This window comes from Myotis yumanensis, unplaced genomic scaffold, assembly GCF_028538775.1.
Source record: "Myotis yumanensis isolate MYYU_CA2020_CCGP unplaced genomic scaffold, mMyoYum1.0.hap1 SCAF_7, whole genome shotgun sequence".
Classification (NCBI taxonomy): domain Eukaryota; kingdom Metazoa; phylum Chordata; class Mammalia; order Chiroptera; family Vespertilionidae; genus Myotis; species Myotis yumanensis.
The window spans coordinates 28,693,125-28,714,974 of record NW_027223758.1 but is presented as its reverse complement, the minus strand read 5'-3'; the positions used below and the strand labels follow the sequence as shown (position 1 = coordinate 28,714,974).

Below are 21,850 nucleotides of genomic sequence, written 5' to 3'. Positions count from 1 at the left end.
TTAATAAATTGATGAGAAGTGGCCTACTTGCATATACATCTTTGTTACCCACATCAAAAATATGGGCCATGACGTCTTGGGAGGTTTCAGACTAGGCATATTTACTTAACAATAATGGCTCCTCCAGGACCATTATGAATTATTGGGAAATAAAATATTCATACTGTAAAACTGAAATTAGCCTACACAGAGTTTTCCTGGCGTTTACATCTACAGAATACATTTTTGTTGAGGAGAGGCCTGCCTGGAAGTTATGCTCTAATGTTCTCCTAAATAATTAAAAAGTCAGCAGCAGCAGAATACCTCCTCCCAGAGAAAAGGGAGCTTACTGTCCATCAGCTCTTTCAGAATCACAGAGGCAGAACCAAGTTACATTTCATTACTCCCAAGGATGACACACAGAGAAAGGCCAGGGGAGTTCAGCGAGCAGAACACAGGACGGAGATCTCAAAACAACCAGCAATGCACTGCTTCTGACTCCCAGTATCAGCCATATTGATCTGAACATGCTGTGATTTCAAGGTCATGACCACAGTTTCTGGCTCGGTGCTGGAAATCCCACAAATTAAAATACATATTTTGGAATGAGACCAAATTTCAAAAGTTTCTATGAAGAGCACCATCAAGAGAAGGCTGAAAAAGGAGAAAGAGGCTGTGGGTACCAAAGCATCAGAGATGGAGAAAAGTTACTACTAAGAGATGAAAGGAACCCAGCAGAACAGGATGCAGGTCCCAACATCTCTGCTACCCACTGCTTGGCACAAGTGCTGAAGAAGGGGAGGGCCGCACCACTGTGTGCCTCTGCCAGGTACCACCCAAAGTCCTCAACAGTCACCCCCAGGTTCCCTTCTGCTTCTGGGCTTGGAGGAATCCCGAAGCCCCTCCAATCTTTGTCATTGGTCCTATTGTATGGGTTGTGATTCTTCTCCTTCAATCTGAAACCATCTGCTTTCACCCTTTGAGGATTCCTTATGATTTCTGTCCTAGAGCATTCCCTCTCATATTGCAGCACTCATATATGTAAGCATTTTTCTTTTTTTTTAAAATTTTTAGTGAGAGGAAGGAGGGAAGAGAGAGAGAGAGAGAGAGAGAGAGAGAGAGAGAGAGAGAGAGAGAGAGAAATATGGACAAGAGAGTAAAACATTGATCAGGTGCCTCCTGCACATGCCCTGACCGGGATTGAACGTGCAACCTGGGTATGTGCCCTGACTGGGAATCAAACCCACCACCTTTTGGTGCATGGGACGATGCTCCAACCAACTGTGCCACACCGGGCAGGGCTGCAGGCATTTTCCAATCCTATAGTACACATACGCCAGTTGAACATGCTGAACTTGGAAGGTAACACTCAGGAGACAACTTCATCTTCTCTCATAACTGCTTTCCAGAATGTTCTGACAAATCTCCAATCCTTGAACAGTATCTGAAGCAGAGATGCCAGCTTTTTATTCACTCTGGACCATTACAACAGTTTACACTTTTATTTTTCACCCAATTCAAAGCTCCTCCAGCTCCCAGCTGCTGTCTGACCTCGAACCAGTCATGGGGAAGATGGAAGGGGTCCCATTCTGCCCATTCTTTTGCTGCCTTGTTTCTTTCTTACCTACCTACCCCCCCCGCCCCCCGCCTGCACCCCCAGCTCCTCCTAGTTTGGAACAAGGTCAAAGATCAGAGAAGACAGAGGAGGGATCAGAGGTCATCACTGCCAGTGTCCTCTGCAGCCCTCTCCTGAATAGCATATGCTCTCTGCCAGGCACACCTCTAGGTTCTGGCTTGCCCTTCCACAGGAGACCTTTGCCAGTTCTTCAGAGTTCTCCATGACAACCTCCTCACCCCACCAATCCCTGACAAGGGTGATGCTGTCTGGTCTCTCACAAAGCCGCTCAGCTACCATCGTCAGTACATCCCAGGGGTCCACTTGCTCCATCAAGAAGGGACCTTTTTGGATAACTTGAGACTAGTAACATTCCATGGAGTCCACTTGGCCAAGGGGAAAACTCTGGATGTGGGGACACTCCAGCTGCTGTCCTCTCTGCTCATTGCTGGCTGCTCCAGCTGACCTCCCACCCACCTCCGCCTTCTTCACTTAACCCTCCAACGCTTGGGAATACTAATTAAGTTGCCCATGGTCTCCTTCCTACTTTCCTCTAGTAGAATTACAGGGGTCTTTGAATTTCTGCAACTCAGCAAGCACCCAGCCAGGAAATGGGACATCAGTCTTCTTTCCTGCAGACAACCCCATTTTTTATGAGCTGTTCTCTTGCCGCTCACTTGGCAGTTAGAAAGAAGTATCAGGAGCCCTGCCCAGTTTGGCTCAGTGGATAGCACGTCAGTCTGCGGACAAAAGGGTCCCGAGTTCGATTCCAGTCAAAGGCACGTGCCTTGGGTTGCAGGTTCTTCCCGGGTCCAAATCCTGGTCAGGGCTCATGCAGGAGGCAACCAATCGATGTGTTTCTCTCACATCAATGTTTCTCTCTGTCTTTCCCTCTCTATTCCACACTCCCTAAAATTCAATGGAAAAATATCCTCGGGTGAAGATTAGTGGGGGGAAAGAAAGAAAAGAAAGAAGCAGCATCATGAAACAATACAGAGCTCCCTACAAATTCCCTTCAAATAAATTCTTTCTCTAATTTGACCCTTTGCATTGGCCAGTTCAGCCCCATGTTGATAAGTCTTGTAGAGATTGGCTTTTCTGTTTGGAACAGTTGGGCACTTAAAACCATGTTCTCCAGCTCTGAGGCCTCAGCCAAAACTCAGACGTAATAAGAAAAATTCTATTTAACAGCCTGTTATAGGTTTGTGAATCTATGTGTCATAGTTTAATTTCTCCCAGAAGCAGACCCCGAGGCAAAGATTTGACTGCAAGTAATTTATTTTGGGCATAATTCCAAGAAATAGCAACAGAGAGTGGAGAAATGATTTGGGGAAGGAAAGGGCAGCCATAAAGAGCTTGCTATCAAGAAAGTTTCCACTGTGGGTAACTAAAGTTCAGTGCCACTGGGAAACTCTCAGAGCCTAGGCAGAACACACATCCCAGAGGACTCTGGGAATCCAGAATATTTAAATATTTTTGAACTGATTTTTGAGGTAGAGGGAGAGAAACATCTATGTGAGAGAGGAACATCTAACTGCTGCCTCTTGCATGCCCCCAACCAGGGATCGAGCCTGAAACCCAGGCATGTGCCCTGACCTGGAATCAAATCAGTGACCTCTCAGTGCACAGGAAATGCCCAACCAACTGAGCTACATCAGCCATGGCGGATCTGGGGTATTTACACACCAACTCTTGGCAATCTTTGAGTGAGGGCCTCTCCTGAGGGCCTTACTTTCTCAGCACTTCTGGCATAGCTCTGGTGACCAGAGAAAGCCATCGGACAAAGATATGTTGGTCTTGATCACTGTAAATCAAACCAGTGTGCTCCAAAGTGGTAAGAATGAGGGAAATGAGCAGAAAACCAGCAGCATTTACTGCAGTGGGGGAGGAGGCTGGGGAGGGGGAGAAGGAGGAGGGACATATGAGAGATCGGGAGGCATTCTTCATCCATTCTAGATCTTTACCATGTGACATGTTGCTAACTAGAATAGATTTGTCAAAACTGGTCTTATCAACTCATCAGACCCAACCGTAGTTATCCCATGTAGTTCAAAATCCATTCTTTGCTTTATCTCCAATATATAAACAAATAATTGAATCTGTTTATCTATCACATCCAATTTTCTGCAAACTCTGAAATGAAAAGGAGTAGCCCCTGCTTTGTCAAACCTAAATGGTTGTGGCTCTATCTTTTGACTTCTTTTGAGCAATGTTAATTTTTATTTATTTTAAATTATTTGTTTATTATACTTTAACATGTATTTTTATTGTTGACAGTATTACAGATGTCCCCCATGTCCTCCACCTTTTGACCACCGCTATCCAGCCCCTGCCCCACTAATATGTATCTACCTGCAAGCTACAAGTAGTTACATTACCTATAGTTTAATGGATTAAAAAATTGCTTCTATCTTCTCTTAAGATGAGGATTTTATTGTGATTTCTTAATTCTGTCAAAGTGTATTAGGAATCTGACCTGACATAAGAAACCAGGTACTAAATATATTCTAGGACCAAACTACTAAGGAAATTACTTGTTGACTTGGTCCTATTTATTAGGGGGAAAAAACACCTTGAAGTCCCAAGCAATACATAATTGTCTTATTGGCTTCAAACACAGATAATTCTGTCAATATATGTTTGGAGGGCAGTAGTTTGCACAGTCATGCCATTGTCCTGGCACGCTATGCTCTCTCACCCTCCTCTGTAGACCTGGAGTCTACCCCACACCTCTCCCACCTTTACTCCCTGACTGGCTGGCGAACTCTGCTAGAACAGGCAGAGTATGTTTCCTTTCATCATTAATATTGGGATTGACCATGTGACTTGTCTACCACAGTGCTTGACACATAGTGAGCATTTACATATGCAAATAAAAGTAATTTTGAGAGAAAAATCTAAATTCAGTACCTATACTGCTAAGTAGTTTTGATTTATGTGCCATTCATCTCTCTGTTTGCTTTCTGGTGATTCCTTCCTTCCTCTGTTCTGTGTCACTGGCGGGACTGGCCTTTGCAAATGCTATTTCCCAGGCTTCCCTGTCAGTCGTTTCCAGGTATATTCAGCCACTAAGAGGCACTGGCACTAAAGAAAGGAAGAAGCCAGTGAAAGGAAGAAGTCTCCCTTTCTCTTCTTGGAAGGATAGGCTACATCTCTAGCAGTGGCTGCTTCTCTTCCATGGTCCCAGCTCCGACCAAATAGACCTTCTCCCAAAGCTGCCCCCAAATCCCACCTTCCTAGCGGCAGAGTTTTACACTCCTAGCAAGTGGCCCACATTTCTGGGTTTCAGTAAGGACACATTCTTCTTTTACCTCTCCATTCCCAGGGGTGCAGCAGTTGCCTGCGGTTACTAATGTCTGGGTTTCCTCATTTGCCCCTATTTTAACTTTTCTAATCCCTGGACATTATTTCCTGTGTTAAATTCCTTCTAGTGGTTTCATTTTTTCCTGGCCAGACCCTGATGGATAATCTACTCAGGAGTCTTATACAAAATCATGGTTAATCTCCTAGAGGAGATATGTTTTCCTCCTCAATTCTTTGAGAGCATTCCTGAGACATTCTCTTTCCTATGGCTTTTTGTCTTTTCCTGTGGTAATGGAATTTTGTGCTACTTGAGATAAGATTATATCCAGAGTATTATCAGCAATCAAAAAGCCAAGTTTGCTCAATCTTGTAAAGATGTCATCTTTTCCCGAATTGATCTACAGATTAAAGCTGTCACCTGTTCTCAAATTAATCTATAGATTTGATGTAATTCCTATCAAAATCCTAACGGGTTTTTTTTCATGGAAATTGACAACTAATTTTAAAATTTACATGAAAATGCAAAGGACCAAGAATGACCAATACCCTCATGAAGAAAAATAAGATGTGAAGACCTTTTCCATCAGATATTAAGACATCAAAAAGTTATGGTGATAGAGAAAGTGTGGTAGTGCTCCAAGGATAAACAAATAGACCAATGAAATGGAATGAATCAATATTCTGGAAGAGTCCAGAAACATACCCATACACATGTGGACTAGATTTTTTTCAAAGTGACATGGCAGAGCAGGTGGCAAAGGATAGTCACTTCAATTTTTTTTAAAAAATTCCAAGGTAATTAAGTGGTGATATGGTAAAAAAAAATTTTTTTTAACCTGACTATATCCTTATCTCATACCATATTTTTTCTAAACCCTGGTTCCTAAGAAAAATACTGGTTTTCCTCCATCATCCTGGTTTGATAAAATTCCTGAGAAAAGCTCCTCCCCAAAGCCCTTTTCCTTCTGGTACATGGAAAACTAAATGTGAAGGCAAAATAATAAAAAGGTTATTAAATAATAAGAAAAAAGAAAGGTAAGTCTGAATATAGGAAATGGCTGTGGGCCAACTGACAATAATGAAAAGACTTTTCTTGATGAGTAATTAATTCAGAGCAAGTTCAGTCTGAGAAGCCACAGATGACGTTAACATTTTAAACCCTGTGTTTTTCAAGGCAACAAGGGAAATCCCATTAGAAAACTGGAATGCAGATGCTCCTGGAAGATGACAATTTCAAAGCCCTCCTGGCAATCAGTGCATTTAAAAGAGCAGTTGGGCCCAGTCAGTGTGGCTCAGTGGTTGAGCATTAACCCATGAACCAGGAGGTCAAGGTTCCATTCTCAGTCAGGGTACATGCCAGGGTTGCAGGCTCGATCCCCAGTAGGGGGTGTGCAGGAGGCAGCCAATCACTGATTAACTCTCATCATTGATTTTCTATCTCTCTCTCCCCCTTTCTTCCTCTCTCTGAAATCAATAAAAACGTATTTGAAAAAAGAGAGCAGTTGGAACCTTTATATAATTTCAACAGTAGAGGAAGAAATTATCCCAGATCAGTACCTAAGGAGGGGCCTTAATGCAACACCTTCATTTTCTGAACCCACTGCTTTCAGAGATTTTTAAACAGATTCTTTCATGCCAGGAACATTTTTTTTTTGTTTTAAAATAATATCAGATTTTGGAAAAATGCAAAAGCAGTATTAAAATTTTTCATACACTTTTCCCAAATGTTATCATGTTGTCCTGCTCACCTTAGTACTCTTTCTTTAGTATTTTCTTCACCTTAGTATTCTTCCCCTAACTCTACCATTACATTTTTTCTAAAACATTTTAGAATCAATTGTACATGTGGCACCCTTTTATCTCTAGATACTTGAAAATGTATTTTCTAAAAACAAATTTTCTTACATAATCACAGTACAATTCTCAAGATCAGATAATTAACACTGATACAACATTTATTATGTAATCTATAGGTCTTATTCAAATTTTTCTAATTATTCCACTAATATCCTTTATAAGAGTCTTCTTTTAAATATTCTGTGGCTGTGGTCTTGGTGAACTAATTCTCGGCCTTTGTAGGAAGATGTAGCCATGCACTCAGCACATGCAAAATAATTTAAGCCTCATTGATTTTCAGGAAAAGGACACTGAAGCCTCCTTTTAGCTGTGCATGCAGACATCTGTCTTCCCGGAAAAGGACCCCAAATGAAGCCTCGCTCTATTCTCCGAAGCCTTTGTTATCATCGGAGAAGTTTCTGAATTGTTTCTCTTTTGTGCAGGGCATTTGCCTGCTGCTTTCCTGATTCCTCATTAGACTGAGAGAACTGAAATAAAAAATATCCTGGAAGATGTTTTCGCTTTCCTCTCACACATTACAACAAAGTAATTTCCCATTTCAATTTTAAATCAAGAGATGATGCACGTGGCTTGTGGGATGCACTAGTTCCTACAAGCAGGTTATTCCATTCCCAGCCCCTGAGACTATGGCTCTGCTATAAAGGAGCAATGAGGCCAAAGGATAACAACCTAAATAAATGCCCATCAGAAAGGGGACTAAGGAAATTCTAGTGCATACAATTAATGTCATACTGTGCAACCATTCAAATGAAGATGCACCTGTGTATGGTCCCCAAGTAAATCAAGCCTAACGACAGAAAGTGGTTAAGTCATTTTGACTCTGCAGAGGGGATCTGGGGAACTTGGCGAATTAGAGGTGGAGGAGAAACATTTATAGTAAACCCTTTTGTAGCATCTGCTTTTTTCATTTTTACCATATGTATATGTAATGTGTTGGGAGAATCGTAGATAGATGATTAGATAGATAGATAGCTGATAGATAGAATGAATCATGGGTAAGTAGATTTAAGACCAAAAGTTTGAAAAACACACACACACAAAAAAAACAGCAGGTTCCATATTCTCCAGCTGCACCTTTTGTTTTTAAAGCCATCACTCCTTTTTCCATTTTCACCACGGTTTAGTTCTCTCTTGTTAGCAGGAATCTTATCCTTCCTTCCTTAGGTAGTGGAGACACAAAACAGACTTAGTCATTCATAGACAAACTCTGAACAGAACCGCACACCATACACAGCCTCCAACACACTTTTTTAGACTTGGAAGTGCAGGGGGCGGGGGAAGATGAGGAGCAATCTTGGGCGAACTAAGTGGGACCTCGCCTCTCCCTGGTCTCAGATTGGCATTACTTGCCCTCACCCTTCTATTCCTTCATCTGGCTTTCTCTCCACCCCCGCTCCAGACCCAGAGCATCCAGGCGTCTGGGCTGGTGCAAATTGCCGCCCACTTGTGCCACCGCCCACGGGGCTGCCTCGTGACGTCAGGGCTGAGCGAGGGGGCGCCGCCTCCTAGGTGCCCGCCCCCCGGGCCCTGCAACCGGACTTGCCCTTTAAAAGAGCGGGGGCCTGCGCCACACCGCGGGCATCACCGACACACGACTGCTTTCTGGAGCATCTTCATCTCTTCTTCGGTCCGCATCTCGCTCCACTGGACCAGCTGCCCATCTTCTCCGCGCAGATTCGGGCGAGCCCGGCCATGCAGCCGGCTGTGCTTCTTGGCCTCCTGGGAGCCACGATGGTGGCCGGTGAGTGGGCGCGGCGGGCTGTTCAGCACCGCGGACAGCGCCAGGCTCTTGTCTTCCCCGTGGCCCGGCATCTTAGCTGGATGCTCCTGGGAGAGAAAGAGGGTTCAGTGGAAGGGTTCTCCCTCTTGCTTGAGGTTCTTAATTTCTTCTCTTCCCTGGGTGATTCCCTTCAACTCCCCGCTCCACCGTCTGACTTGGAAAAAGCCAGAGGGCTTCCTAGCCCAACCAGAGGAGTCTCCGTCTTTTCATATCTGGGTTTCCCTGCCATAGGGAGAAAAGGTGCCCATGCCTCCAGGGCACACTGTGCTCGGGTCTAAATTGTCAGGCCCTCTCTACCGGCCGAGAGAGACGCTGTTATGGTCTTATGCTGTATCTGATTTAAGTATTTGTTTGGCTTTTTTAAAAACTAGATAACCAAGGAGTGACAGGAATTCATGTAATATGATATAATTGGCACCTGCATATTTCGCTTTGTTATTATTGTTATTATATTAACATGATGAGATAAACGTCTCATATGTCTATAAGATATCATATCTTTTTATTATCGTGTTCATATATAATGTATACGTGTGGGTGTTCATGTATGTGTGTGCACAGGGCTAATGTAATATTTTTCTGTATTTTGTATTTCCGTCACTGGAGAAAGGTAATTTCACACTCAAGTTAATATATTTTTAAGTTGTGAATGGAAACTTCAGCAGACAATTTTATTTTTGTATTCCAGAAAAGCAATATAATAGAAAGTGTCTACAAAAATATCCTCAGGAGTAATAAAAAATTGTTTTAGTCAATTTGGGAGGATAAGCTTTTTCTATTTTTTTAAATTGAGGTATAATTGACATATAACAGGGTGAAATATTTGAGTCTCTCTCTCTTTTTTTAAAAATCCTCACCTGAGAATATTTTTCCATTGATTTTTAGAGAGAAGAGAAGGGAGAGAGGAAGGGAAGACACACAGAGAGAGAAACATTGATGTGAGAGAGACAGATAATCGGTTGTCTTCCACATAAGCCCTGACCTGGGCCAGGGATCCAGCCTGCAACTGAGGTACATGCCCTTGACCAGGAATAGAACCTGTGACCCTTAGGTCCTCAGGCCAACGCTCTAACCACTGAGCAAAACAGACTAGGGTGACAGTTTCTCTTGATGTGGGTAAAAATGTGGGATTAATCTTTCAAACTAGCTCTGGAGATTTTTAAAAAGTGTGTGTGTGTGTGTGTGTGTGTGTGTGTGTGTTTTTTGAAGTAAAGTCATTGGGAATATTGAGACCATTAAGAAGTAAATAGATCACCAGATGAAACTGGAGGTTTTCTTTGGCTGTTTTAATGACCTCATAGAAAATTTTTTTATCTGAGATTGAGATTCTAACTAGAATTGAGGTGTTGCCATTCATGAATATGAAGCTTTTATTGACAACAATTACCGGATCCAAAATGTAAAGAGACAAAAGGAAAGCCAGTGGTCATTTATTTTATTGCAAGCTACATACATTTAGAATTTTCTAAAATGCTTGCATTCTTACAAATTGCCTATAAGTGTTCTCAGTTTAATTAAAGAAATCCAAATGAATAATCTGGAATCTTTCTGGTCAAAAATATCTTCAGAAAGGAATTGCTTAAGAGGCCAAAGCTGTGCTATGCATTGTACTGTGCATCACAATAACAGTGACATTTGTGAAGCTTATTTAACAATAGTGGTAAAATTCTTACAGCTCTCTTATAGAAGAGAATATTTTAAGAAGGGTTCATATTTTAATATGAGCTAAAATGGAGACATTGTATTTAAAATTTATATTAGCTATAATTCACCCACCCTTTAAAGTGCCTAATTTAGTGATATTTAGTATATTCACAGATTGTATAACCACTATCAAATTTCAGAACACTTTCATTGCCCAGAAAGAAACCCCATATCCATTAACAGCTATTTTCCAATCCCACCTCCCCCAGTACCTGGAAATGAGATGTGATAACCTTCAAGCAGAATTTGTTATTTAGCAAAATCTCAAGGCTGGGAAGAAACCTCAGGAAACCATATGGCTCATTTTCTACCCTTCAGAGCTTCTGGAGGAAGGGCTACACATTTTTACAGTAGCTACTGTGCACTCTATAAATTAACATGAGAGAAGTGGCAGTATGATAACCATATTATACCAAGTTAGATGGTTTCTGCATTCAAAGGGCTGGCTTAACTTGTTATTGTATAGCTTTATGTTCAATCTTGGATCAAACCTTGATACTCTTATGAGATATTAATACTTTGGGTGTTATTCTCAGATTTATTATACAATATTATTTGACATTTTTCTACCATTTACTACTTTATTTTAACACCATAACTGGCTTTTCTTTTGTGCCTCCTGAATCTTTATTCAAAAACAAGAAAGGTAACTACTTTAGGGAAATCAAGATGTTTTGATTATTACTTTGTTGTCATGGATTCTGTTGGAAGAAATACAATCGTACTTATATGTCTCACCAAGATGTGCAATGTACTTTCACAAGGAGACCTTAGTTCCTTCCCATCAAAAAGATTTCTGAAGAGCTTCAAACAGAGAAACAATACTGTTTTGTAATAATAAACATGAGCTGAAAATTGTTTAGAGCAACAAAAGAAAAATATTTCTCTCCCCCCAAATCTGATTACTGTTAATACTTTGGCAATATCAGTAGTTATTTAAAACACCTACTTTACATTTGTCACGGGGAAAAGAGGGAAGTATAAGCAAGAAGCTACAATACCAAAGAAATATAATAAAGCTAGGTTTTTAAAGGCACCTTCTAGTTTATAAGAGGAGGAATTATCTTAGTTATTTTTTTTCTAGAGGATTTTACAGATTTCATGTGGGAAGAGTAAGTGCCAAAGTGAGAATGTTCCCAAATAGCACTGATTAGGGGGCAGGAGAGGGGGGGATAATGGCTCAGCATAGTGGAGCCTGGGTGCCAAAGGTGGGTCATCTGGATCTTGTCCGAACTACATTTCAGGAAGAATATAAGGTCTTCATACCTTGTTAGCCACTTCTTAAACATTTCACAAATGATTTTAATATGCTGGATATCTTTGGGCCTCTGGAAACTATTGAAATAGATCCCAGGTCATACTTTGAAGAGGAAAATTCAGTAAGGTGAGTAAATGAAATAGTGTTGTATTTCTAGGTTGAGCCCTATGATATGTAGGTGATTGGATGGAAGTGGTTAAAGAGGCTTGGGGAGCAAACACTTAGGAGGGAAAGGTCAGGTTGCTGATTATAAATAACTGCATTTGAGTAGCTTACATCTCCGATGTCTGCGAGTTTTGCTCTAGCTCTTCTCTTGTTTGAGGGACCTAGAAGAACTTTCTGCACTGAGCTTCTCCTCCAGGAAGTGCCAGGAGAACTGAGGAAATGGGCTTCTATGTACATAAATGCTTTGAGCTTGTCCAATGGAAAAGGCTTAGACAACACAAAGTCAAAGTGAAACATAAACGTATCAAAACAGCTTTGAGAGAAAAAAAGAAGGCACTGGAAAATTAAAATCATCTGAAGCATTTCCCAAGAAGACAAACATACTTCAATCTGGTTTAAAATAAGCAGAATCTCATGAAATTTAATTTAAATGAGTTAAAAATTATCCATTTAAACTGCCTTCATACATAGTTGTTAAACTGAAATATCCTCATAAGTAGTTATTAAACACTTACTTGCATAGTATGTTATGGACTTGATGCTCTATTAGTTAGAATTAGATACCTCCATGTTCTTTGCATGGCTGCAGACAATGGGGATTCTATACAGCATGGACTGATACAGATGCATAAGCAAGCCTATTCAGCCAGAGAGCTTCTGGCAGGTAAAATGAGGTAATTGATTATGTGAGATAGTCACAACCATGTTTCTGTAAAGGAAGTGAATTTTGGGGAGGATATTTTTTTGGAGGGGAGGACAGGCATAGGTATAGGAAAGCACAAATCTTTACCCTTTAGAATGGGCAGAAGGGTGGAGGAGGGCATGCTGGTTTCATCTAAACTAGGTTTATTTTAAACTTTTTATTGAAGTGTAATGGCAGATTGAAAACTGCACAGATCATAAGTATACAGCTTAGTGAATTTTTCATGCATTGAGCACACCAGTGTCATCAGCACCAAGATCAAGAAACAGAATATTAGCCCTAGCCGGCTTGGCTCAGTGGATAGAGCATCAGCCTGCGACTGAAGAGTCCCAGGTTCGATTCCGGCCAAGGGCACATGCCTGGGTTGCGGGCTCGTTCCCCAGTGGGAGCTGTGCAGGAGGCAGCCAATCAATGATTCTCTCTCATCATTGATGTTTCTATCTCTCTCTCTTTCTCTCTTCCTCTCTGAAATCAATAAAGAAATATATTTTTTAAAAAGAAACAGAACATTACCAGTACCCCCAAATCTCCCCTTGTCTGTGCTTTGAATTTGATTTATACTGGGTATAAGATAGCATTAATTTCCAAATCATGTTTAAGACATTGCTAGGGAACACAGCTCTCTCTCTCTCTCTCTCTCTCTTTCTCTCTCTCTCTCTTTCTCTCGTCTGTGTGTGTTTGTGTGTGTGTGTGTGTGTGTGTGTGTGCGCGCGCGCGCACGCGCGTAGTTACTAGCCAATCATACCCAACTATCTCCGCTCTGTTCAGCTCTAATTTTGACCCTGTCTCCAAGTATTGCATGTGTGAGGTGGGACAATTCCGTGTTTGGATTCACACCACTTTCAAAATTAACTCAAGTCATTTCCCATTCTTTTTCTCTTTCAAAGCTGTCAGTTCTATGCCAGTGGACAACAGGAACAACAATGAAGAAATGGTAAGTTGAAATATAAGTCCAGAATCTAGACTTATATCTATATTGTAGATTCTCCCACTTCTTATTACACCAAACCAAACAAAATAAACAAAAACGAACAACAACAAAAAACACAACATAGTCTTACAAAACCAGGTTTTCATCCCTGAGAGAATGAGGGCAAAGGATGTCCCTCCTGCCCTGGACTTGCACCTCCTTCCTGGATGTTTTAGTGCCTCTGAGGATAACTGTCTCATCCCACCATCTTCCTCCCAACTTGTTCAGAAATGGGTATTTATTTCTCTTCTCAGGGTGGTCTTGGCCCAATGCCATCTTGCATTGCTCTGTGGAGAGGCCTGGGAGGTTTCATTAGTCCTGTAAATCTACATTCCTACCCCAAGGATTCTGCATCAGTACAGCTCACAGAGCCAAGCCTTTCTGGGCATCCGCTCTGGGTTGAATAGTCTGTCATCCCATTGGTACCAGCTTTTGCCAACCTGCTTTTGGGTTTCCCCCAGGTGACTCGCTGCATCATCGAGGTTCTCTCAAATGCCTTGTCGAAGTCCAATGCTCCACCCATCACCCCTGAGTGCCGACAAGCCCTGAAGAAGAGTAAGTTTCCCTCCAGTGATCCTTGTTCCTGCTCCCTCTAGTTCACCTGCCACTTTACCTCCAAATGAACCAGGAACATAGTGCAGTGGGGGGGAGTATAGACTAGACTGGTATCAGGGGAAGCAGAAGACATGGCTTCTAGGCTCTACTCTGCCACTTGATAGCTACGTGACCATGGGAGTTTCCTGCACTGCATCCCTTGCCCCTTTGGGCTTATTCCTCAAAGTAAAATGAGGGGGTTGGACTCAATGATTGTCTTTGAGGTGTCTATCAGTTCTTAAATTCCTTGGTTCCAGAGTTTGGATTTTCATTTGGGTGCAGGAAGATGTGGGGAGTGCTTGTTTGTGATTGGAGAAGGGAGGATTGAGCGTTCTGGGAATGTTGGAAGATGGAAGATTAGAAGAGTACCATATTCTCTTCTTCGCCTTCTACTCTTGACAGTGATGATCTTCCAAGTTATAAGCTGGGAAAGGTGACTTGGAAACGTGTGGCCTGTTTACATGACAGATTGGTTAAGCCATTTTAATGCAGAGATTATTCCAAGAAAGGTACTACCGCCGAAGCCGGTTTGGCTCAGTGCATAGAGCGTCAGCCTGTGGACTGAAAGGTCCCAGGTTTGATTCCGGTCAAGGGCATGTACCTGGGTTGCAGGCACATCCCCAGGAGGAGATGTGCAGGAGGCGGCTGATCGATGTTTCTAACTCTCTCTCTCTCTCCCTTCCTCTCTATAAAAAATCAATAAAATATATTATAAAAAAAAAAAAGAAAGAAAAGAAAGGTACTACCAAATGGTACCAGGAATTCCGGGCCTGAGAACTGGAAAGGGCGAGGGTAGAAACAGAGCATCCAATAAGTCAGAGCAATAACCTTCTGAATCTAGATGGGATGTTTTCTCTACACAAATCAGCTTCTGTTGAAAACAAAACCTGAGTAGTGATGCAAGCAGTATCCATTGGGAGTTGACGTTAAGAGATCAATGTTGTAAAACTATGCAGTCTCTCTTATGAATGAAGTCAAACTGATTTAAAAAAATCCAAAAACACTGTTCCCTCCAACACCTCTTTATGCTTTTAAATTTTTAGTCAGGCTGGGAACAGTGGACTTTTTCTTTTTCTTTTCACCTTCAAAATTTCTCATTGCACTTAAATGCATCGCCCATGGACACAGACAATAGTGCAGTGAAGGCCAAGGATGGGGCAGGAGCCAGGCAGAGGGGGGCAGAGGGGAAGAATGGGGAACATCTGTTATACCCTCAACAAGAAAAATAAATTTTCTAAAATTTCTCATTGCAATATATTACTCTCTCTTGCTATTGCTGCACGTGAAACCTCAAGCATAAAATGGCAAAAACAAATATTAGCAATTGACCAAAAGAATTGCCTGGGGGACTCAATCCACCATTGGGAGTTTCAGGGTAACGATAGTAGGTATATGAATCTCTTCCACTGGGTTGACCTGGTCATCCTTGCAACATTATAGAGATGGAACGCGCAAGTTCCCCTTTTCACTTGAAAGAGTGAGCTTCACGCCTTGGTTTTACAGATGGACGGTGACTGTGCTGCTAATCACAGCCCTCCTCTGATCTCACCTGCGGGGGCTTAAAGCTAAATTTAGGAGGAAGTGCTAAGCTTCAGGCACAAGCTGCTATTGGCAGCACACGTTTAACTGGGGAAGAATAAAAATACTCTGTTCCTGACCAGCAGGCAGTAGGAAGGGGCCACACGGTCTCTGCCCCGGGAAGCTGAGATCCTGCCTGATCATGGCATTATTGCAGCCGACTCTCAGAATGACATAGGTATCTGGCCAAAGCCTCCCTGCTTACCTGAGCCTACCTGGCCAGCCCCACCAGCCTCAGTGTTGCACATCCCACCACTGGCTCTCAAAAGGCAAAGGGACTGGTGAGGGGCCAGCCCTCAGGTGTCTGGGTGTGAAAGGTCAGAGACATTTCAACTGTCTCATAAAACATGAGAATGTTATCATGGCAGGCTGGGCAGTAAGCAGAGGGATACAGACCTTCCACTGTTTTTTGGACATTTTTGCAGAACAGACCAATTCTTTTCTATTTTGCAAATGTCAGTTCAACATGACTCATCAGAGCCATGAAAATGAAAATATAATGTGAACCACAAATATAATTTCAAATTTTCTAGTAGCCACATTAAAAAGATAAAAAGACAAGTGAAATCAATTTTAATAATATATTTAATTTTATCTAATATATTTTATTTACTATATAATTTGTATACATCCAATATATTTATGATATATAGTATCCAAAACATTCAAAATATTGTCATTCCAACATATAATCAATATGAAAAATTAAGATGTTTTACAATTTTTATATGAAGTTTTCAAAGTCTGCGCTTATAGCACGCCTTCAGTTTGGACCAGTCACATTTCAAGTGCTAAATAGCCAGAGAGCTGGTGGGCCCTACAATGCAGAGCTCAGATGTAGACCCAGAGCTGTGAGTGTCATTGGCTGCAGGCATTCTATCTGAACTCAGTGATAGAAGTTGAAATCCAAACCTCCCAGCTAACAAGTCAGACAGTGTTAACTGCATATCTCCTTTCATGGGATGTCCTTGAGTTAAGGAGGGTTTAGTACAGGAGCTGTCAACATTTGAAAAAGATGGGAGAGAACAGCATTCAATTAAAATATTTGGGTATACCATCTACTGTTGACTCTTGGAAATACAAAGAAAACTCAGTATACTGATCTTCATCCTCAACATTTGAGAGCATGTTGGGCAGATGGGACTGAGCGAAGGAAGAAATGGCCTTTCCACCCTTCTTCTCACCAAAACTGTTATATTGTCATGACTGCTAGGTTTAATTTAGATAGTTGATTGGAATAAAAGTCAGATAAACTAAAAATTTAAAATGTTTCAATTTTTCTTTTTCTTTTTTATTTTGGCTATTTAACTTTATTTAGCTGGATTCTAGGTAGAGCCATTAATACAATGGGAACTTTTCAATCCCTGCTTAGAGCAAAGATGGAAAGAATAGTCCCAAATCATACTTCTCTTACTCTCAAGGTCTTAGTCTGCAAAAAGAGGCATTAGACAAATTCTAAGGTTTCTTCTGGTTCTAAATTCTAATATTTCATAAATCTATACTTAGATTTCAGTGTGATCATAGATAGGACCAATGAGAGATGCTGGTTGGGTGTTATGAAAACATAAAAATAGAGAATTTATTATTAGATTGAAACAGCCAAGGAGTTTTCATACCATTTGCTTTTAAAAGGAATCTAAATATATTCTTTATTAACGTAAACATTTTTCAAGTGATTGTTCAGCATCCTTACGATTTGTAGTGATCACTGAGATTGGTGCTTGTTGAACCACAAGCAATTCTGAATTATACTTACTCTTTTAAATGTTTCATTACAGGTGGAAAAGAGGTTAAAGATGAAGAGAAAAGTGAAAATGAAAAAACAAGATTCGAAGTAAGATTGTTAAGAGACCAAGCTGACGCCTCAGAAGCCCACAGGCCCTCCAGCAGGGAGGACACAGGAGACCCAGAGGAGGCGGGCATCCAAGGCCCGTCAGTGGCCAACACAGAGGGAGGTGGGCACAGCCGAGAGGGAGCAGGCGAGCCCCAAGGGAGCCTCGATCCCTCTGAGAGTCAGGTCTCCAAAGAAGCAAAGACATACCATCCTGAGAAGAGTGAAGGAGAGGACGGTGAGGAAGAGGAAGGAGAGAAATACCCGAAAAGGGAGCATGGGGAAGGTGGCAGTGAAGAGAAACACCTGGAAGAGCCAGGCGAGACACAAAATGCCTTTCTTGACAAAAGAAACCCGGCTGCAGCTAAGAAAAAAGAGGAGATAGTGTCCAGATACAATACACACTCTGCCAGGCTCCCCGAGGAGAAGACACACAGCAGGGAGAGGAGTAGCCAAGAGAGTAGAGAAGAGACAAGGAACCCGGAGAAACACTCCCACGAGTCTAAAAGCCAATCTGGGAGCCAGGAAGACTCTGAGGAAAGTGAGGAAGATGCCAGCCATGAGATGGACAAACGACACTGGAGGCCGAGACATCACCACGGGCGGAGAAGGCCTGACAGATCCTCTCAAGAAAGGAATCTTCCCTCAGAGGAAAGGGGACAACTCCATGCGGAATCTGAAGAGCCCAATGTGGGCATGGCCAGCTTAGGGGACAAGAGGGACCGTTATCCAACCCACTACAGGGCTTCAGAGGAAGAACCCGAATATGGGGAAGTCGTGAGGAGTTATATAGGGGTCCCGGCTCCTGAGAACCTGGCGGGGGGGCGTTATGGGGCCAGAGGAAATGAGAAGTACGGGGCTCCAAGGCCTCCCAGTGATGCGAGCCAGGAAGAGGACAGGCGAACTCCCCCCAACGCAGAGCTTGACAACATGGCATATGGATACGGTGAGGAAAGTGAGGAGGAGAGGGGCCCTGAGTGGGGATACCGCCACAGAGCCAGGGTCGGGGAGCCTGGGGCCTATGCCAGTCCAGACAAAGAAGAGAAACGATTTTTGGGTGAAGGACACTACCGTGTTCAAGACAACCAGATGGACAAGACAAGGAGGCACCCGCAGGGCGAGTGGAAAGAGCAGGACAGAAATGACCTCAACTATGGTGAGGAAAACGGTGAGGAGGGGGCCCAGGGGAAGTGGCAGCGGCAGGAGGACCTGCAAGGCACTAAGGAGAACAGGGAGGAAGCCCGGCTTCCAGGCAAGCAGTATGCTCCCTACCACACCACGGAGAAGAGGAGGAGGTTAGGGGAGCTGCTGAACCCTTACTACGCCCCTTCCCAGGTGAAGAGCGGCCATTTTGAGAGAAAAGATGACATAGATGACAATCTTCTGGAGGGTGAAGATGAAAATGGCCTGACCTTGAATGAGAAGAATTTCTTCCCAGAATACACCTATGACTGGTGGGAGAGAAAGCCCTTTGAGGAGGATGTGAACTGGGGATATGAGAAGAGAAACCTGGTCCCCAAACTGGATCTGAAAAGACAGTACGACCGTGTGGCCCAACTGGACCAGCTCCTGCACTTCAGGAAGAAGTCGGCTGAATTTCCGGATTTCTATGACCCCGGGGAGCCGCTGAGCCCACACCACGCAGCGGAAGGTGAAAAGGACAGGGCTGGCCCCGGAGTTCTGACCGAGGAAGAGGTACAGTGTGGGGATTTTGTTTAAAATTAACTTAAGACGGTTAATGTTAATATGCTCAAGACTATCTGGTATTAATGGGGAGAAACTGGGAATTAATCACCATGATAATGCACCCCTAGTTAACGGAGTGGAGACAACTTCTGTTTGATAATGCCCCCCGCCCCCCCCCCCCCCCCCCCCACCGATATCTTGCCACTGTCAGCATCCCTGCCCACCTGCTGCTCAAACTTGACTTCACACTGCAATCCCCTGGAGAGCTTGCAGAATTAGTGATGCCTGGGACTCACCCAGAGATTCTGTTTGGTACTGGGTGCTACCTGGGCATCAGACTTTTTTAAAGCTCCCAGGTGGTTTCAGTATTCAGCCAAGGTTGACAACCAACCACTGCTCTGGTGTCTTCCCTTGCTTATTTGGCGCTGCATCACTATTTCCCAAGGAAGAACAGATGATAGAGAAATTAGTTGTTTTGGTCTTTCCTTGCCAGCACGTGGCCGGTAATAATCAGAAATTTACACCTGGGAGAGGTAACATGATCAGGGCTGTCCCCTTTTCCTCATATTGATCACATAGGTGCTTCTCAAACCTGACTGTGCATCAGCATTTGGAATTCAGTAAGTCCCAGGTGGAGTCCAAGAATCTGCATTTCTGAGGAGTTCCTCAGTGACGCCGCTGCCTGGGGGCTACACTTTAAGAACCACTGATGTAGGGTGTCTCATATAACCTCTAACCTATCAACAATTCCCCTTTCTGTACCTGCTGCCTTAAACTACAATGAAATAAATTGATCTGGGACCTCATGCTTCTATTTTTCTGTGTTTTTTAGGAAAAAGAACTTGAAAACTTGGCTGCAATGGATTTGGAACTACAGAAAATAGCTGAGAAGTTCAGTGGTAATCGAAGGGGCTGAGGGTCGATGGAGCCAAGGGCCATTTTAAGAAGCAGCCTTCACATTATCTATTTCCCACCACCATTTATTTAGCCAAAGGCAGAAAATAGAATTTACTATTCATTAAGTGCTTGAAGCAATCAGGAATGTCTTTAATTTTTGCCAGAATGCTATTGAAAATAAGAATAGCATGACTTGTAGCATATTCTCTCGCAAAACCAACATATTAACATGCTTGTGACAATGACTGTGCTACCATCCTTGAAAAAAATATGTTTGTATCCGTTTAAAATAATAAAAGATTCATCTGAAACCTAAAGTTTCATGTTCTCAGCTTCCTTTGGGCTAATATGGAGGAGTGTGATTTCCAAGTCCATTCTTTAAAGTGAATTCTAAAGACAGCACTAGGATTTATTGGTCTTGGATTTACAATAGGAAAACAATGCAAACCTTTCAAGGTTATAAAGAGAGATCAGGAAAAGACATTTGCTCCTGCAGGCTGGAGAAAGATTAAATAGGCTTGAAGAACCTGTTTGGAAAAAATAAATAGAAAGAGCTAAGACATTACTTTAAAAATCCTCTCATCTGGAGAGCTCTGGGAATATCTGGCCCATGGTCAGTTTTCAGGGCTGAGGAGAAAGCCTGGATAATGGGAAGAACTCAGGATTGGGAATCACATCTGGTCCAGAAAGATCGCTGGACCATCCGGGCCTGATTTCTACTCTGTAAGGCAGGGATGGGGAACCTTTTTTCTGCCAAGGGCCATTTGGATATTTATAACATCATTCTCGGGCCATACAAAATTATCAACTTAAAAATTAGCCTGCTATATTTGGTCGAACATTTAATTAATCCACTCCTAATGCTTTGGCAGGGTAGGAGGTTAGTTGGTTGAGCATCGACCCATGAACCAGGAGGTCACAGTTCGATTGCCGGGTTGCAGGCTCGATCCCCATAGCAGGTATGCAAGAGGCAACTGATTGATGATTCTCTCTCATCATTGATATTTCTATCTCTCTCTCCCTCTCCATTCCTCTCTTTGAATCAATAAAAACATACTTAAAAACATAGAACTCAAGGATTGCCCAGGGCCACCAACTTCTTTTAATTACAATAATATATGTTTAAGGTGAAAACAGCAAGTTAATGACGAGAACACTCTGGCTGCTGGGTTGAGATAAGGCAGTGGGGAAGTGAGGGCGGAGATGCAGAAGCCAGTCAGGAGGCCACTGCAATAATCCTGGTGGGTCATCGTGATGGCTGGGACCAGGGTGAAGGCCCTGATGGTGGGAGTAGTCACCCTCTGACCTATTTGAGAGAGACATGACAGGTAGGGCTATTGGATTTGGTGTGGCATGAGAAAGAGGCGTCACAGATGATACCAAGGTTTTAGGCCTGAAGAACAGAGGTGGGAAGACTGCAGGAGGGACTGGTCTTGGGAGGGGAGGTATGAGGAGCGCAGGTTGGGGTATGTTGAGTTTGATATGTGACCGGACACCAAGTTGAAATGTTGAGTTGGGTATATGGGCCTGGAGCTTAAGGAAAGGTCTGTGCTAAAGACATACTGTGGGAGTCATCATCATAGAGATGGTATTTAAAGCCTTAAAACTGGTGTGCTAGGGTGAGGGACTGCGGCATGGAAGGGTTACAGAATGTTACAGAATGTGCTAAGGGGAGGAAATGAGACATGAGAAATTGAATGTGCTCGGAGGGAGGGGGATGTATGAGGAAGGATTGTGTTGTCAGGATATGGAGAAGGATTGTGTATGTGCTGGGAGGGGGGACTGACCTATGGAGAGGGATTGCAGGGTTAGGAACGATGGAAGAAAAATTGCTAGATTGTCTTGGAGAAAAACAATGTGTTATGATACGCTCCAGCCAGGTGTGACTCTGTTTACCCCCCCCTTTGTTCTTATGAACTTTCTGTGAACT

At 42.8% G+C, this 21,850-nt stretch overlaps 1 protein-coding gene across 1 annotated transcript; it reads left to right on the top strand.

Moving 5' to 3' along the window:
- Window positions 1-8,287: 8,287 nt before the first annotated feature.
- On the top strand, window positions 8,288-20,237 carry CHGB (chromogranin B). Its single transcript, XM_070419943.1, has 5 exons — window positions 8,288-8,495; window positions 13,252-13,298; window positions 13,796-13,889; window positions 17,285-19,032; window positions 19,856-20,237. Exons 1-5 carry the CDS (start codon window positions 8,447-8,449, stop codon window positions 19,937-19,939), a joined length of 2,022 nt encoding a protein of 673 aa, XP_070276044.1. The 5' UTR covers window positions 8,288-8,446; the 3' UTR covers window positions 19,940-20,237.
- Window positions 20,238-21,850: the final 1,613 nt, after the last annotated feature.

Bases quoted from the DNA above. Each gene is read 5' to 3' on its own strand.
- CHGB (XM_070419943.1), top strand. From the start codon at position 8,447: ATGCAGCCGGCTGTGCTTCTTGGCCTCCTGGGAGCCACGATGGTGGCC. The intron at 13,299-13,795 runs GTAAGTTGAAAT...GGTTTCCCCCAG, and splicing joins GGAACAACAATGAAGAAATG to GTGACTCGCTGCATCATCGA. The intron at 13,890-17,284 runs GTAAGTTTCCCT...GTTTCATTACAG, and splicing joins CCGACAAGCCCTGAAGAAGA to GTGGAAAAGAGGTTAAAGAT.